The 16,985-nt window shown below is 46.6% G+C and overlaps 1 protein-coding gene across 5 annotated transcripts in view; it reads left to right on the top strand.

Annotated features, from left to right (window-relative positions):
* Positions 1–16,985, top strand: part of SMAD3 (SMAD family member 3) — a 129,360-nt gene that overhangs the window by 32,991 nt on the left and 79,384 nt on the right. Inside the window, exon 1 of one of the 5 annotated variants that reach the window (XM_055098615.2) lies at positions 374–432. The exons of the other annotated variants lie outside the window; for them this stretch is intronic. Within the exon in view, the coding sequence (XP_054954590.1) occupies positions 374–432 (59 nt within the window). Of the gene's footprint in view, positions 1–373; positions 433–16,985 lie in introns of those variants that run through there. 5 annotated transcript variants of the gene reach the window in all.

Raw genomic sequence — 16,985 nt, forward strand, 5'->3', positions numbered from 1 at the left:
AAACCACAGAGTACATTTGAGGCCCAGATCTGCTTATTTCAAGGGTGGGGCCGCGTTTTTCTCCTGCCACAGTGAGCTAATTAAAGAAAACAAGCTTTGGGAGTTGGGAGAGAACTGTCCACAGGACACTTGGGGAGGCTTGCTTTGGTTGTGGAGGCCTCCACAGCCCCCGGAAGGCAGGTGGAAGTGGGCATAGAGGGTCCTACGCATCCCCAGCGGGGGTCTGAGGGCCCACTGTTGCTCAGCTGGGGGATTTGGGGACGGTGGGAGGGCATACATGGATGGGAGGGTGGACTCCGTTCCTGAGGGGGCCAGTGTGGAGGAGGGTCAGGCAGCCCATGGAGATGGGACAGTGTTCTGAAATGCTTCACAAATGTGGACCTTTGCCCCAAACTGTGGACAGAGCATATGTCCTGAGCGAGGATCAACTCTGTGAGTACCCATGATAATTCTCCTTTCTGTGGTGCTGCCCTGTTGATTCATGTGTCAGCCTTAGAGAAAGTGGCTGTGACTTCTACATTCCTGAGAATACACTGACATGAGAAGAAGTAGCTGCTCTTGTTCAAAGTCACAGGGCTGGAAAGTGGGATAAGGACTAAGGACTTCTGTCTCTGGATTCAGCATGCTGATTATGGGGAAAAGCAGACATCAATTCCTCATGTCTTGTAAGCATCACTGTCCTCCAAAGTTGGAGCCCAGCTCAGACAGCTGCATAGTATTTTATAGAGAAGGTGTGTTGTTGAAATATTGATTGTGCAAATTGAATTGTGTTTTAAGACTACTGGGAAAACCATTTAAAGGAATCCTGTTGTAAGTCATTTTGAAAAATGGAGAATTACACCACCTCCCCAAGGATTTTCTATTTTGGTAAATTTCATGTGGCAAGATTACTTGAAGAAGGGTTCCAGTGTTTTGCTAGCTTATAATGGTTACTGCATAAGGAAGGTTTACTCGCCAGAGGTCCGCACACATTGGAGAACTGGGGGAATATGTAATACTTGTGCAGAAATGTTTTGATTCATGTACTCAGAAGATGGGATCTGGATGACACCTCCAGCCTATTGATTCCCAAGTAAGGTGTGATGACACCACCACCAGCGAGGTGTGCTATGAGGAATTTTTGTTGATGATGAAAAGTGAATGCTAACTGATTGCACACCACGTGCCCCATACCTTACATAGATTATCTTATTTAATTGTTGCTAATAATAGTACTACAGTCTGTGAATGATTTACTTAGCAATTAATTCAAAAGCATATTCCACTCTACAATGGAATATTTTTTGAGCCAAGAAATGAAGTACGTGGCCGGGCGCAGTGGCTTGCGCCTGTAATCCCAGCACTTTGGGAGACCAAGGTGGGTGGGTCATTTGAGGTCAGGAGTTCAAGACCATCCTGACCAACATGGTGAAACCCCATCTCTACTAAAAATACAAAATTAGCCGGGCATGGTGCTACATGCCTGTAATCCCAGCTACTTGGGAGGCTGAGGCAGGAGAATTGCTTGAACCCAGGAGGCGGAGGTTGCAGTGAGCCGAGATCGCACCCTTGCACTCCAGCCTGGGCAACAAGAGCGAAACTCCATCTAAAAAAAAAAAAAAAAAAAAAAAAGGAATGAAGTATGTGCCACAACATGGATGAATCTTGAAAACATTGTGCCGAGTTGAAGAAGTCAGACATCAAAAGCCACATATCACATGATTCCATTCCCATGCAATATCCCCATAGGCAAATTCACAGAGTTAGAAAGCAGATTAGTAGTTGCCAGGGATGGAGGAGAGGGGAATGGGGAGTGACTGCTTCATGGATACAGGGTTTCCTTGAGGGGTGTTCTGGAACAAAATAGTTATGGTGGTTGTACAATATTGTGAATGAACTCAATGCCACCAAATTATACACATTAAAATGGCTAACATGGTAGATTTTTGCTACATGTATTAATATATTAATGTGTTAATGTATTAATTACAGTATTAATATATTGTGATATACTGTGATATATTGTGATAAACATATAAATTGATTTTAATATATATTAAAATCAAATGTATTCCTCTAATGGTGTCCATGTCACTGACTTAGTTTCTGATAGGTTTGTATTGGGTAGGAAAGAAAGGAATGGGTCATTTATGTGTACACTGAGGCAGAAGAAGGAATGGGACTTTCCAATCCAGGCTCTACCTTTATGAGGAACCAGAGACCCAGAGAGTGCTAGTGACTTGCCCAAGGGCACAGAGCAGCGTACCAGAGTTGAGCTTTGGCTTCTAGCCTCCTCACTTTCTATTGGGGAAGTCACAGTGGAAAAGGGGGTTTTGGCTCCTTTATGTCTTTGGGTATGTTCTGGGTTACTGAGGATCAGCTCTATTCCACCTGGCATTTTGTGCTGTCCTTGGGTGCTCAGGAAACTGTCTGTCTCACCCTAAGGTGAGGCTCAGGAGGCTCTGGGGCTTTGTATTAGAAATAGAAATAGCCCAAGTCCTGGGTTGTGTCCTTGTGGATGTGTCTAGAACAATTCCTGTTGTGCTACTCGCTTTGGGCAGTTAGCGAAAGGGACTAATTATGTGCAAATACATATGTTTGGTGTTTGATGGGAGACTTGCCATGTGACACTGCTTCTTCTTTTCTTCCCTTTTTGACTATGAACATCTGACACTACAGGAAATAAGAAACTTTCCAGTACCTAATTTATGCTTACTCTACTTTCAAACCCTCTTGGCCCCAGCACAGGGTAAATGAAACTGTAGCTTATAGTAATATTTACGTATGGGAGTCAATGAGCTGTTTAAATACTTGGATGTCAGAAAAAGGTTTCAAATTTAGCAAGCCCCCTGACTCTCCCACCCTCTGGCATGTAGTGGTTAGGCCTGCCTGCTCTCTGAGGTCGAGCTCTTGTATCCTGTCCTGGTCGGTGCCAGTATAGCAATGATGATGACAGTGATGATGATGCCACTGGAACAGGCTGAGCTGTAATTGAATTAAATATCTATGTAATCCCTAGGAGAAGCTGAATAAGGTTTGAGGATCTTGGAATTTCAGTTATACTCTCAGTAACTGAGGTGAGATCCGTAGGCAAGGAATGACAAGGTCAAGATTGATTAGCTACATGACCTTAGGAAAGTGACCTAAAGGTTGTTCACATTCAGAGTCCTCATCTTTGAATGTGAACGATATTTCTGGCCTCTCCTATCTTATGGAGTTGGTGTAAGCATCTGCATGAGATGATGGACGTTAAAGTGCCTTGTTAGCTGTTGAGACTCTTACTGAAATGAAACCCAAGGATGGGTGCCACTGAAAGGAACAAGAATGAATGCAAACTGGTTTGTGTTGGGAGTTGTACTTGGCACAGCTGAATTTGCCTTTGTCTTTAGGAGAGCCTTAGCTGTGGGAAGCAGGGCTTGGAATGCGCTGATATTTATTTCTGCCATCAAATCGGATTATGAGGCACCTGATCTGTTTAAGGCTGTGTGAGTAGAACCAGGTCCTGCCTTCCAGAAGTTCATGGTTAAATTGTGTTTTCATGGGTCACCTGGAAGGCGAGCTTGTTGAGAATGAGGATAATTGACCCAGTGAATCCTTCCTGCCTCGAGGCCCACCATGTTATTCAGATCAGTCTTGGGGGAAATGCTGTGAAAGTGTGTGTGTGTGTGTGTGTGTGCGGTGTGTGTGTGCATGCTCGCGTGCACAGTTTGTGTTGAGAGAAAGAAAAAAGCCAGGAGAGTAGGATGAGTCAGATTTAACCACTGTTTTTTCCCTTTTGAAACTTGTTATGTTCGTACACATACAGCAGTCATGCACTTGCTCAGAAATGTGTGAAAACCACTTAAAATGTGTGAAATGCGGCCCTTTAGAAAGTGTGCCTTCCACCACATGCTTTTGAGCAGTGGAGTGGATTTGTGAGTGTTCATATCTGTCCTCATCTGTGGGAATTGTATGTCCAAGGTGCTAATTCAGGGCCATACTGGGATGACGTGTGTGTATAGACTTGTCCTGGGTGAGATGGGAGCAAGACCGTCCAATGTATGATGGGGAATTCTGTTAAACAGGAAGAATTCTGAACCTCTTGGTGGTCCTGGCTGGTCAGTTGCAGGGAGTGACGTTGAATGGACTGGGAAGATCTGGATATACCATGTTTCTGTAGGCACGATACGTGGTCCCTTAGCTTGGTATTTAAAGTTCTTTGGAAGTGACCACTTTCTGGATTTACCTCTGTGCAGCCCCTCTGCTCCTCCCAGGTGAGGCTCATCATAGCTCCTCTTCAATGTGCTTTGTCCACAACTGCTGCCATGTTTTAGCTCCCCATTACGTTTCCTGGGATGCTCTCCTAGACTCCTCTGTACCTTTCTTCTTTCAAACCCAAAACAGGTCCCATCTCCTTAGTCTTAACTGTCTATGAATGGTCTGTTGCCTCACTTCCCAGCTCTGGTATGTAGTACGTGCTCAGTACACATTTTTGAATGCATTAATTTGGCTCTTTTCTGTGAAGGCAGCTTGTCTGTGTGTCATTCATCTGCCCAAATTTGATTGTCAACTTCCTTTGTATGGAGCTGTACTGTTCTTTTTGTTGTTTTTCTTAACTCATTCCCCCTGCCTCCCATCACCCCAGTGGAAGAGTTATAGTCAAGGTAGTGTAGTCAAGGTCGTGCAAAAGCTACACACTTGAACCTGTTCCATGTGGTTTCACACAAGGCACATGGCCTCCTTGGGACTCACTTCACATCACTCGACAAGGGGATAGCAGGACCCACCTTGACTGTATTGAAGACTGCATGATGATCAGGAGAGAGTGAGGGATGAGAAAGAGTTTGGAAAACAGCAGAACACGATGCAAACATGAGTTATTCATGGTTTTGTGTCCAGGCTAACTGTGCCCTGACATTAAGGCTGGGTGGGTCTGGCCCAGGGCTTCTGGGGTAGGTGCTGTGCTGGTGTGTGCTACTGACCTGGAGTCCAGGATCCCTGAGTCCCACTCACCCTCCCTGGGCTGCAGTTTCCTCAGCCCAGCTACCCTTTCCAGCTGTGACTGCTGGTTGTGGAGCTGAATGTGTGTGGGGTGTGGGCCTGTGTGTGGACTCCCCACCCCTGTGCGGTTTTCCTAAGCACACAGCGCAACAAGGAGCTGGAACAGAGCTGCAACAATGAGGAGGGTCTCCTCCAACTGTCAGTGCTTCTGGATCCACCGTTTCGGCTTTGACATGACCGTGAGTGACCACCCTGGACCTCTTTCTTTGTGCCAAACTCATTGCTGGATTGCCATAAACACTTACTTGGATTGATTAGAGAGGCTATTTGCCGTATTGAAGGTGGCAGAATTATTTCACCTTTTCCAGAGGTGTTGACGTTCAAGGGTAGTTGGTGGTGACTGTACAGAAGGGAGACAGGAAGCCTGGAGGAAGGAAAGGGGTGCGTAGCTGAGAAAGTGCACAACGGGCCCTACTTTTAAAAGTGCCTGCCTCTGCTGGTTTTGTTGTGGCAGCGCTCAAAGGCAGGAAGACAGATAAGATCGGATTTCAGGATTTTCGTCTGCCCCCCATCTCCGCCCCCAACTTTTGACAACCAAGAACTTTTCCCCACCAGGAGTGGGTATATTTCAACTTCTGTAATCCCTGCGTCTCGCACAATGCTTGGTATTACAAGGTGCTCATTGAGTGTTTGAATGAATGAATGCCTTCCCAGTTCTCATCACAGCTATAGGGTGTCACTGTATACATCAAGTCATGGTTAGCCGCAGGTTTGATCGGGGAAGAGACCTAATCAATGTATCTGATTCTAGAAGAAGATGGAGCTTCTAGGAAGGGCCTGCCCTCTGAAGCTGTCCTCTGTGTTCCCCGGCATTCTGCATTTTGCAGTCACCCCTCATTATCCCTGAGTCCAGGAACACCTGAGATTGGAAAGGATTCCAGCCCCATAGGGCCTTTATCGTGGCCCCCAGTAAGTGATAAATATTCGTACTAATTTGGGGCAGTGTCCTTTTTCCAGCTGTTTTCCCATGAGTGCCCTCTGTTCCGTCAGGTGGCCGAAGACGGATAACTTTGGCAAAGGGCTTGGCACAAATGGCCAAGTTTACACTGGATCACTATACTCCGTGTTATCTTGTTTCCCTGATGGTCATTGCCACACAAGAAAGTACTTCCTCTGTGGGCTTTGCCCACCCTTTTCCCTTGACAGAGACCTCTGGGCCTAGATAAATGTATAAACTGCATTGCAGGAATGAAGCCGTTTCCATTAAGAACTGGGGTCTATGTCCTGGGATCCAGTTCTTCTCCCCCTTTTAGTACTGAAAGCTGCTTCCCATCTGAAAGCTGTCTGGGGACAGACACCGTGCAGCTGCGTGCAGACTTCTTTCAGAGTTTGATCTTGCAGTCTTCCCAGTGGCTCTGCTCTTCCTTGTCTGCTTCCTGGGGGTCTCTCAGTATCAAAGCCACCTGTGGCTCCATCTCACCTCCCTGAACAGGAGGCACTGTTTGTCAGGAGGCCTTGCCACCTTTGGCCCTTTCTTTCCAAAGAAAGATCCCTGGACTGGAGTTTTTGTCTCAGCTCTGTTGTGTGACCTTAGGCAAGTCAGTTGACTTCTCTGAGCCTCAGTTTACTCCTTAGTAAACAAAAAGGTTGGATGAGGCGCTCTCCAAAGTTCTTGCCCTCTGTGTCCTTCCTCTGCGTTCTGCAGGGAGGGAGGAGCTGCCTCTGTTTGATGGTGGGGACTCAGGCAGGATGGGTAGGGAGGGGTAGGGGAACAAGATCATGGCGCACCTCCACGGCCACAGTGGAAACCTTGAACCTTGAGCTGTATGCGGTGAGTCCAGGATGCTGAGAAGATGCCGGGCTGTTGGGTAAGCAGAGCCCCTACGGGAAGCAAAGAGTATTATTCAGCCCTGTGGAATGCTGAGGCAGGGCTGAGCTTGGGCAGGGTGGCTGAGAGAATTGTGGCTCTAGCTGTGGGCAGAAATTCATGGCCTTGAAGAATGGCTACTGTATATACCAGTGATAAATATTAGTCACTCTGGCAGCAGAATGAGTTTCCTGTGCTGCATTTTTGGCACTTCCAGAAAAGGGAAAGCCTTTCTCTCTGACAGGGCACAGGAGGGAGAAACAGGAATGTGTCTCTTACCCTGATGCCCTGGCTGGAGATCCCGTGGGGTTTTCAACCTGCCTGAAGCAACGCAGGGCCTGCTAATGCCTCCTGTTGCCCTAGGTCAGGCCAGGGCCCATTGTTGACATCTGTGCTGTGCTGCCTCTGAAGGTCTTGCTTGAGCATGTCCTGAATGGAAGGCTTCATCTGCATTCATTCCCCGGCCCTCCCTGCCGTCTGCACAGCCTCCTCCAGGCCTCCCCTTCCCAGTGAAAAGCACCACCATCCAGACCTCAGGAAGCAATCATTTTAGCCTCTTCTCCTTCTCCCTCACCATCCAGGACATCACCGAGCCCTGTCAGTTCTGCCCCCAGAATATCTAAGTTCATCCAATGCCCCATCTCCACTGCTGCTTCCTCACCCAAATCAGGATGTTTCTGGCCCCGTCTCCCTCCTACCTCGTCTCCCTGCCTGTACCCTCCTCTCCACTGGGCCCATTCTCCACCGGCAGCCAGCATGATCTCTAGAAATGTACATCTGTCATCTGTCATATCTGCTGAAAATTGTTCAGGGCTTCCTGCTGCCTTGAGAATGAGGGTCTGAATCCCAAACAAGGGTTCAAATCTCAACCTCTCAGGCCTACCCTGACCTTACGTGTCTTTCCTCAGGGCCTGTGCACATGCTGTTCCTTCTGCCTGGAATGCTTGTCCCCATAGTTTTCAGCTGGCGAATGTGAGTCAGGTCTCCCCTTAAATGTCATCTAAGAGAGCCCTTTCTAATTCCTCCCCTTCATCTTAACTCTATCCCCAATACACTCTCTCATAGAGACTGTTCTTTTCCTTCCGAGACCCTACTCCAGCTTGTAGTTCTAAATCTGTGATTATTCACTGTCTATCTTCCTCTTGAGGTCAGGGGCCATTTCTTTTGTTCTCTGCTATGCTCAGGACCCAGAACAAAGGAGCTCAGTAACTATTTACAGGCGTGCATCATATGTGGAGGACACTTATGCTGTGATGGCCCCACACACAGCTTCCTTTGGGGTCTGTCCCCTGCTCTCCGTTACCCGCGTGGTAGCCACTGAGCACTGGGCTCTTCCTGGCTTCACTCTCTGGCATCAAAACTTATCAGTCCTACATCTCAGTCTTTTGCAAGGTGACACTTATCTGATTACCTAATTCACACGAAGGTGTTAATGGTGGTAATGGCATAGTATTTATTACCCCAGGGGACCCAGAACGGTGGTATCAAAACATATCATTCCCCAGTGGTTTAAAACTCTGGTAGCTTTCCAGGGAGTCCACGTGGAGTCCAGTCTCCTTAGCTGAGTTCACAGGGCCCCGTCTGCACGACTTGGCTTCTGTCGGCTTCCCTAGCCCTGACTTCCCAAGCCTTAGTCATCACCCTCTCTCCCACCCAGGGCTCAGCACAGTACCTGGAACAGTCAAGCCCTCAATAAATGTTTACTGAGTGCATTAAAAAAAAAAAAGATTTTAATGAGTCATGCTTTAACTGAAGATTTTGGTGTAGTCAGTCATTGGGCCTTGGATGCCAAAGGAATGACAAATGGTGGGAATTTCAGGCACAGTGACTGTGATAGCCCCAAGGAAACCAAGAGAGAAGTAGCTTTATCTGGGTGGAGGGGAGTGGGCCTTTCAGAGCCTCGAAATCTTCCCACCTGCTGCGCCACTCCCACCACATAAGCACCCCACCCTTCTTCCCAGGGTGAGACTTCTCAGCTCTGCTTTCTGAGGTGCCAGACAAGGGGAGAGCCTTGTTGCCATGCCCTCCTGCCCTCCTGATGCAGTCTGTGGTCACCTGCAGGCAGAGACAGATGAAGTCCGTCATTCGGCTGCGAGTAATTTCTGATGGGAGAAATTACTCCCCCGGCCCTTCCCGCCTCTCTGAGCCTTGCCACGGTCACTTGGTTTGCCCAGCCTAAGTCACTGCCTGTCGCTGTGGTTATTGCATGGACAAGGCCTCCCTCTGTCCCTCCACTTCCCTTCCCTGCCCCATACTGTTGCCCTCACCCACCCCAAAGCCTCACCCTTCCCTTCCATAGGGATATGGCCTGAGAAAGGAGGAGCCATTTGATTTTGACTATTGTTGAAATTGAGTGGGGAATTTTGGGTTTGTTTTAGGTTTTGGAAGGGAGGATTATCTGAGGCTTGAGGCTTCTGTGATACTGACATCTGGTGTGGAAAGTCATCCTCCCTCACCTAGGTGACTGGGCCTCCAGGTCATCTCCCCGAGCAGCCTCCCTGGATCTGCTCTCCTCTCCCCCCCACCCCCCCACCACCTCCCGCGCTGTGCCCAGGGTGATCTTTCTAAAGGACAGATCTTGCTTCAGCACCTCCCTGGTTAGAACCCTTCCATCCAGTGGTTCCTAGTGCTTCGGGGATAACTCGCATTGTCCCTTGGGGTCTGCACAGTGTCCTCCATCTCCTCTCACTTGGCCTTGCCCTCGGGGGCTCCGGTAAGAAGCTTTCCAACCTGGCAGCTGCAGACTCTGTGCGGTTGTATTATTGCTGTAAATGGGCAGGGATTACGCATTTGTGGAGTGACTGGTTTCAAGTACAACTGCCACCACGGGAGAGGTCTGTGAAAATCACTGGAATTGAAAATGATCATGCTTTGCCCAAAAAGGTTGAGAATCCCCACTCTGATGATACTAGAAGCTTGCTTGCCTCCCCACCCTGTGCCAAACCATTTCTTGCCTCCTTGCTTTGCCCATACCAGCCTGGAATGTCCCAAGCCTATTCAACTTACTTCCTCCAAAACGTAGTCCCATCTTGATCTCCAGGAAGCAGCCTTCAGATGCCCCCTCCTCCTGGCCACTGCAAATGTGTCCCCCCAGCTGCTGAGCATGCCTAGGTCTGACACACACCACGATATGTTGAAATCATTGGTTTCTGGGTTATTCTTCTCACAGTCCCAGGCAGTGAGCCCTCAAGGACAGGGGCTCCATGGGACTGGTCTCTGGGTTGGAGGCCAGGACCCAGGTCACTAAGGGTATGTCACTCATCTGGACCACAGCTCCCTGCCTTGTGGTGTGGGCTCTGTTCTCTGCACTGGGCTCGTTCTAAAACGGAGCATTTGGTCCTTGCAGCCTGCCTTGTGGTTTATGACTTAGTAGATTGAAAATGACAGTTGTGCTCTATTTTCATTTGGAAAGAAAAAAAAAAGTGGAAAACCAGAGATTGCACTGATCTGGAGGTAGAAAACTGTGGAGATCAAAGAAGGTATTATGTATTATGAATGTTACATAGATCAAGGCATGTTTGAAATAGGCTTAATTTTCCTCAAGTTGGCTTTTGTTTCACAATTGAGTTCTTGTTGACGAAGACCAGTTATCATTCGTCTTCGTGTCTCTGGAGGCTAGCACCTAGCACGGTGCCTGATAAAGCATGGTCACCTCACAAATACTTGTCGAAGAATGCATGGGATGAATATGCATTTGGGTATTTTTAATGCTTGATGATTAGAACATTCTCATGGCTTGTTAACTTGTAAGACATAATTTTCATTGTAAGTTCTTTGTGTGTGCAAATGCTTTTTGTGTGGAATGCTTGCCATGCACTGAAAAATGCTTTGTGATAGCAGTTTTGAAAAATTGAGTCATTTTGCCCTGATTGAAGCTGGGTGACCTTGTGCAAGTCACTTTAACCCTCTGGGACTTGTGGCCCTCATCTGTAAAATGGGTAGAAGGTCAGAGTGGACCTCGTGGCCTGAGAGGCTAGTACCCCATGCTGCATGTAAGTCTCACATCCTCCTCTTTGGTGATTGGATACTGACCCTCTCCCCAGGGGTTCCTGCACAGAGCTGGAATTCTCTCTGGTGTCTTTGCATTCCAGTGGGTGGAATGCCTTGTTTCTCAGTAGCAATGAGAAATGTTAATGTGAGGTTATGAAAGCAAGCCAAGAGCCGTGGAATAATTAAAACACACACGCACACAAAGAAGGAAAAGCGAGAGGGGGAAACACACTTAATGGACAAGGGATGAGTAAAACCCAATGGACTGAGAAAACCCCAGAGCTGAACTTCACATGACCCCGCGTGCTGCCTGCAGTGGCGACACCCGCGTGCCCCTTACGCTCCGCCGGCCTGTCAGTGATGTCAGCGGGCCATGGGCCCCACAGGAAGCAGGGGCTGCCATCAGCCTGGTGGAGCGTGCCAGCCCGCTCCTCCTCCATGGCCCACTTCCCACCCACCCGGGTCTCCAGATAACATGAAGCCATAGCTCCCAGGCTCGTCAGCGGGGGAAACCAACTCAGTGCTTCTCAGAAAATAGAACCCCAGCCCATTAGTGATGTCCACGCAGGCAAGAGATGACCAAGAAGAATGTTTGCCTTTTAGGAGTTCTCTGCCTGAAACCAGCAGGTTTCCTTTAGGGATAGGGTGACTGTGCTTGCTGAACACCTCTAGGTCATCAGTGAATGAAATAATTCATTCTGTGCTTGAGTGTCTAAGACCCAGGGGGTTTAGGAATAAGTAGGATATTGGCTGTGCCCTTGGAGTTCTGTGCTGCTTGGGGGATACGACTCAAACTCACAGACATCTGTGGCTCAAATCAAGGCATATAGATGCAGTGACTCTTGGAACATTCGAGGGAGAATCACCATCTCTGCTGGTGGAGGAAAGGCCAGGAACTGCCCACCTAGTTTTCCCATGACCCCAGCCTGTAGCGGGATATGTCAGAAGATTTGGATTTAGAGGAACTTGGGTTTGACAAAATAGAAGTGTATGTATATAAACAGAGTTGGGAGTGATGGGGGATAGGATGCTGACAGCACCTCGGTAGTCCCTCCCCCTACGTGACAGTATTGACTTCATAGTGTTGTTGTGAGGCTTGAAGAAGATACAAGAGGGAAGAGGAGCGTTCCTTGCCGTGCAGATGCAAATGCTCATTGTTACTTGTTCTGCCTCTCTGTGTCTGTGACATCCAGCCCTGTGTGGGCTACCCTGGTTGCAAAGTGGGCCTCCTGCCGTTGAGCAGCTATGGTCCAGTGGGCAGGTACACCACAGTCATGGAAGCCTAGTTAAATCATTACATAATAGTTAGCTCTGTATGACCAATCTTTTCTTTAAAGAAATTCTTCCTTTTGGAATAATCGTAGATACACAGAAAAACTGTACACAGATAATACAGAAAGTTCCAGTGTACCCCTGACCCAGATGTCCGTAATGTTAACATCTTATATTACCATGGTACACATGTCAAAACTCAGAAACAACATTGGTACATTACTAGTAACACAGGTCCAGACTTTATTCAGTAAACCTTTTGAAAAATAATAGCTTTATTGGCATATAATTCATACACCATAAATCTGCTCTTTTAAGGGATATGATTTAGTGGTTTTTAGTGTATTAATGGAGTTGTGCAACCATCATCACTATCTAATTTTAGAATATTTTCAACACCACAAAAAGAAACCTCATACCCATTAACAGTCACTTCCTGCCCATCCCCCTTAGCCCTGGCAACTTAGTCTACTTTCTGGTTCTCTGGATTTGCCTCTTTTGGACATTTCATATAGATGAAATCATACAATTTGTGGGCTTTTGTGTTTGACTTCTTTCACTTAACATATTTTCAGGGTTCATCCATTTGTAGCATGTGTCAGTACTTCATTCCTTTTTATGGCCAAATAGTATTCCAGTGTATGGATATACCACATTTTGTTTGTCCTTTCTTCAGTTGATAGACATTTGGGTTGTTTTCACTTCTTGGCTATTGTAAATAATGCTGCTACAAATATTTGTGTACAAGCATTTTTTGTGGAAATGTGTTTTCATTTATCTTGAGTAGATACCTAGAAGTAGAATTATGGGGTCATTTGGTAGCTTTGTTTACCTTTTTGAGAAACTGCCAAATTGTTTTCCAAAGTGGTTGTGTGGTTGTACCATTTTACAGTCTCACCACCAATGTATGAGGGTTCCAGTTCTCCCCATCCTTGTCAACACTTGTTATTGTCTGTTTTATTTTAGCCATTCTAGTGGATGTGAGGTGGTATCTCATTATAGTTTTGATTTGCATTTCCCTATTGGCTAATGATATTGATCATCTCTCCTTGTGCTTTTTGGCATTTGTGTTTTTTGTTTGTTTGTTTTTGAGATTGAGTCTCGCTGGGATGTCCAGGCTGGAGTGCAATGGTGCCGTCTCGGCTCACTGCAGCCTCTGCTTCCTGGGTTCAAGTGATTCTCCTGCCTCAGCCTCCTGAGTCACTGGGATTACGGGTGTGTGCCACCACACCTGGCTAATTTTTGTATTTTTAGTAGAGACAGGGTTTCACCATGATGGCCAGGTTGGTCTTGAACTCCTGACCTCAGATGATCCACCTGCCTCAGCCTCCCAAAGTGTTAGGATTACGGGCATAGCCACTGCACCTGGCCTTCCATTTGTATATCTTGTTTGGAGGAACATCTACAAATCCTTTAGCCATTTCTTTTTTTTTCTTTCCTTTTTTTTTTTTTTTTTTTTTGAGACAGAGTTTTGCTCTTGTTGCCCAGGCTGGAGTGCAATGGCGCCATCTCAGCTCACTGCAACCTCCGCCACCTGGGTTCAAGCAATTCTCCTGCCTTAGCCTCCCAAGTAGCTGGGATTACAGGCGCCCGCCACCACTCCCGGCTAATTTTTTGTATTTTTTTTTTTTTTAGTAGAGATGAGGTTTCACCGTGTTGGTCAGGCTGGTCTTGAACTCCTGACCTCAGGTGATCCACACGCCTTGGCCTCCCAAAGTGCTGGGATGATAGGCGTGAGCCACCACACCCGGCTAGCCATTTCTAATTGGGTTGTCTTTCTACTGTTGAATTATAAGAGTTCCTTATATATTCTGGATATAAGTTCCTTTATCAGATACATGGTTTGCAAATATTTTCTTCCATTTTATTTCTTTCAATTCTGTGGGTTGTTTTTTCACTCTCTTGATGGTGTTTTTTGAAGCACAAAAGTTTTTAATTCTGATGAAGCTAAATTTGTTTTACTTTTGTCACTTTTGCTTTTTGTGTTGTATCTAAGAAACTGTTGCTTAATCCAGGGTCATAAAAATTTACTCCCTTGCATTCTTCTAAGAGTTTTATAATTTTAGCTCTTATATTTAGGTCTTTGATCCATCTTGACCTGATTTTTGCATAAGATGTGAGGTAGGGGTCCAACTTCATTCTTTTGCATGTGAATATCCAGATGTCCATGCACTGTTTGTTGAGAAGAATGTGCTTTCCCCAGTAAATTGTCTTGGCACCCTTGTAGAAAATCATTTGACTGTAAATGTAAGGGTTTCTTTTTGGACTCTTAAGATTCTCTTTTATTGATCCATACATCTATCCTCATGACAGTCTTGACTACTATAGCTTTGTAGTATTCATCAACTTTTAAAATATATATATATGTGTATATATATATATATATTTTTGAGACAGAGTCTCGCTCTGTCACCCAGGCTGGAGTGCAGTGGTGTGATCTTGGCTCACTGCAAACTCTGCCTCCCGGGTTCACGTCATTCTCCTGCCTCAGCAGCCTCCCGAGTAGCTGGGACTACAGGCGCCTGCCACCACGCCTGGCCAATTTTTTTTTTTGTATTTTTAGTAGAGATGAGGTTTCACCGTGTTAGCCAGGATGGTCTCGATCTCCTGACCTCGTGATCCACCCATGTGGGCCTCCCAAAGTGCTGGGATTACAGGCATGAGCCACCGCGCCCGGCCTTAAAATATATTTTTCAAAATCTACTTTGTTCAAAAAAAGAATCTGTGGTAACTCTCAGAAATCCAATAATTACAATAGTAAATACAAATAAAGATAGACAAGGAAACTAGGGGAGAAGACAAGAAAATAGGAAAATAAGATGACATAAGAGTTAATGTTAGTACAACAACTAATATGTTGTAAGGTTTGTGAGATTGTTGGAAGTAGCCTGCACATTTGGCTTTGAGCTTTCTAGCAGCCAAGGGTAAAATGGAAATGTGACTAATGACAAGATTAACATAGATGTCTGAAAGATTGTTTAAAAAAATGTCCCCACCTCCAATATTTTCAGGGACTGAAATATAAGCATATTTCTCGCATAGATCCTAGGAACCTGAGCTTCTCATGCACAGGATCATTTCATTTGTGTTAGTTCTTTCCCTTTAGATGAATAGCTCTTTGAGGACAGTAACTGTGTCTTATTTCCCTCACATCTCCCTGTAGTGCTTAGGACAAAGCATGGGAGATGCTTACAAAATCTTGATTGAATTCTTTTTCAAATTGGGAATGTTTATTACATTCTTTGGCAGCATTTCTGCCACCAGGTTGAGGTTAGTTGGGACCAATTTGGCGGTGGAGAAGTGGCAGGGGCTGCCCTCCTGGATGCATTTTAGAAGTGTTTTCTTGCATCATGCTTCCTGAGTGCTGGCTAAGCAGTGGAAACATTGGGCAGGTGGGGTTGTGTGCCCTTGCCCTGAGAGATGGCCGTCACTTTGGAGTGAAGGTAAGCAGCATTGCTTCACTCATGTGGAACCCACCTGCCTTCCCACCTCCTCAGCGCTGGAGGGTCCTCTCTCTCGCCCACTCCCTCTGACATGCCTCTGAGACTGCCTGCCTGATGGAAATATCCAGCATGTATGAGGGAGGTCCTGGCCAAAACTGAACAGCTTCTCATGGAATTGGGCCCCTCATCACCTACGGTTATGTGTGGCGCACAGATGGCCACTCTGCAAAGAGGCCCACCCAGATAGCTCCCTCACCGGGGGCAAGGAACAAGCCACCTTCAACTGATTACATGTCATATTGGGTGGACCTCTTCGTCCCACACCCAATAAAGGGCTTTACCATTTTTCAGTAGCATCCTTTCTTAAGAGAAACAAAAAATAGATTTGAATACCAGTCTTTAAAGGGGTAGTTGTCATTACTTCGCAGTTGACAGATGGGGAAATGGAGGTTCAGGGTGCGTTACCTGCCTGCTCTAAGTCATATGGTGAGTGGGATGCGAAGACCTGACTCCAACCCAGAGAATCTTGACTTTGACTTCATCCTCCCCTCCTTCCACCTGCCAGCACCCAGTCTTTATCTAAATTTAGGGGGCTTGAGAGGCCATTCTTTCTATTTTGGGTACCTTCAAACAGGTAAGCACAGTTTTCTTTGAAGTTACCTCTGCCTCCATGTGGGAGACTATCAACAAACAGCTCCCCCTTCCCCCTCCAAAAGCACTCTCTGCACAGTCACCCCTAGGCCAGGAGCAGCCTTGTAATATGCCACACATCTTGTTACTGCCTGTGGCTTTTCACACCTCCTGTCTCAAATATTGGAGCTTTTTTGGCTACAGCCCTGTGATGAAGGCAGTGTGGGTGCTGTTGACCCTATCTTACCCATATGGACACTGCATCATCTAGGGTCACCCTGTTGGTTGGGATCTGGAGTAAGCCCAGAGGCCAGGATTCTGACTTCTGGTCCAGTGCTCTGCCCTAGGCCTTGAGCAAATGTGTATCAAGTTGCACTGACAATCTTTGAATTCCTGGAACTCATGCCATGAGCACTTCCAGGAGCACCTTAGTGCTTCATTACAAAGATGATGAGACGTAGGAAAGTCTTTTTTTTTTTCCCACGGAAGCAGAATCTCACCCACACCCGCAGATTTTGTTGTGTCCCTTCAGCACTGAGCTGTGTTCTCAGAACAGAACAGGTAGAATAGAGTCAAAATGCAAACAGAATGGCCTCCCTCCACAGTCTGCTTTGATGGAAATGTGATGCCAAGCAAACAGAAAAGTTGTTTTGGCTCCATCTCTGAGGTTATTTAGTTGCTATTTCCATCTACTTTGAATCCACATCTGCTGTGTGCTCAGAGCCGTGCTGGTTGCCAAAGAATCCAACAAGAAAAAGGCATGGCCCCCTTTGGGGCGCTTAGGTCCTCTCTCGCAGTACCCCAAGCCCAGGTGAGAGACATGC

The sequence above is a fragment of the Pan paniscus genome, chromosome 16 (assembly GCF_029289425.2).
Source record: "Pan paniscus chromosome 16, NHGRI_mPanPan1-v2.0_pri, whole genome shotgun sequence".
In the NCBI taxonomy this organism is placed as follows: domain Eukaryota; kingdom Metazoa; phylum Chordata; class Mammalia; order Primates; family Hominidae; genus Pan; species Pan paniscus.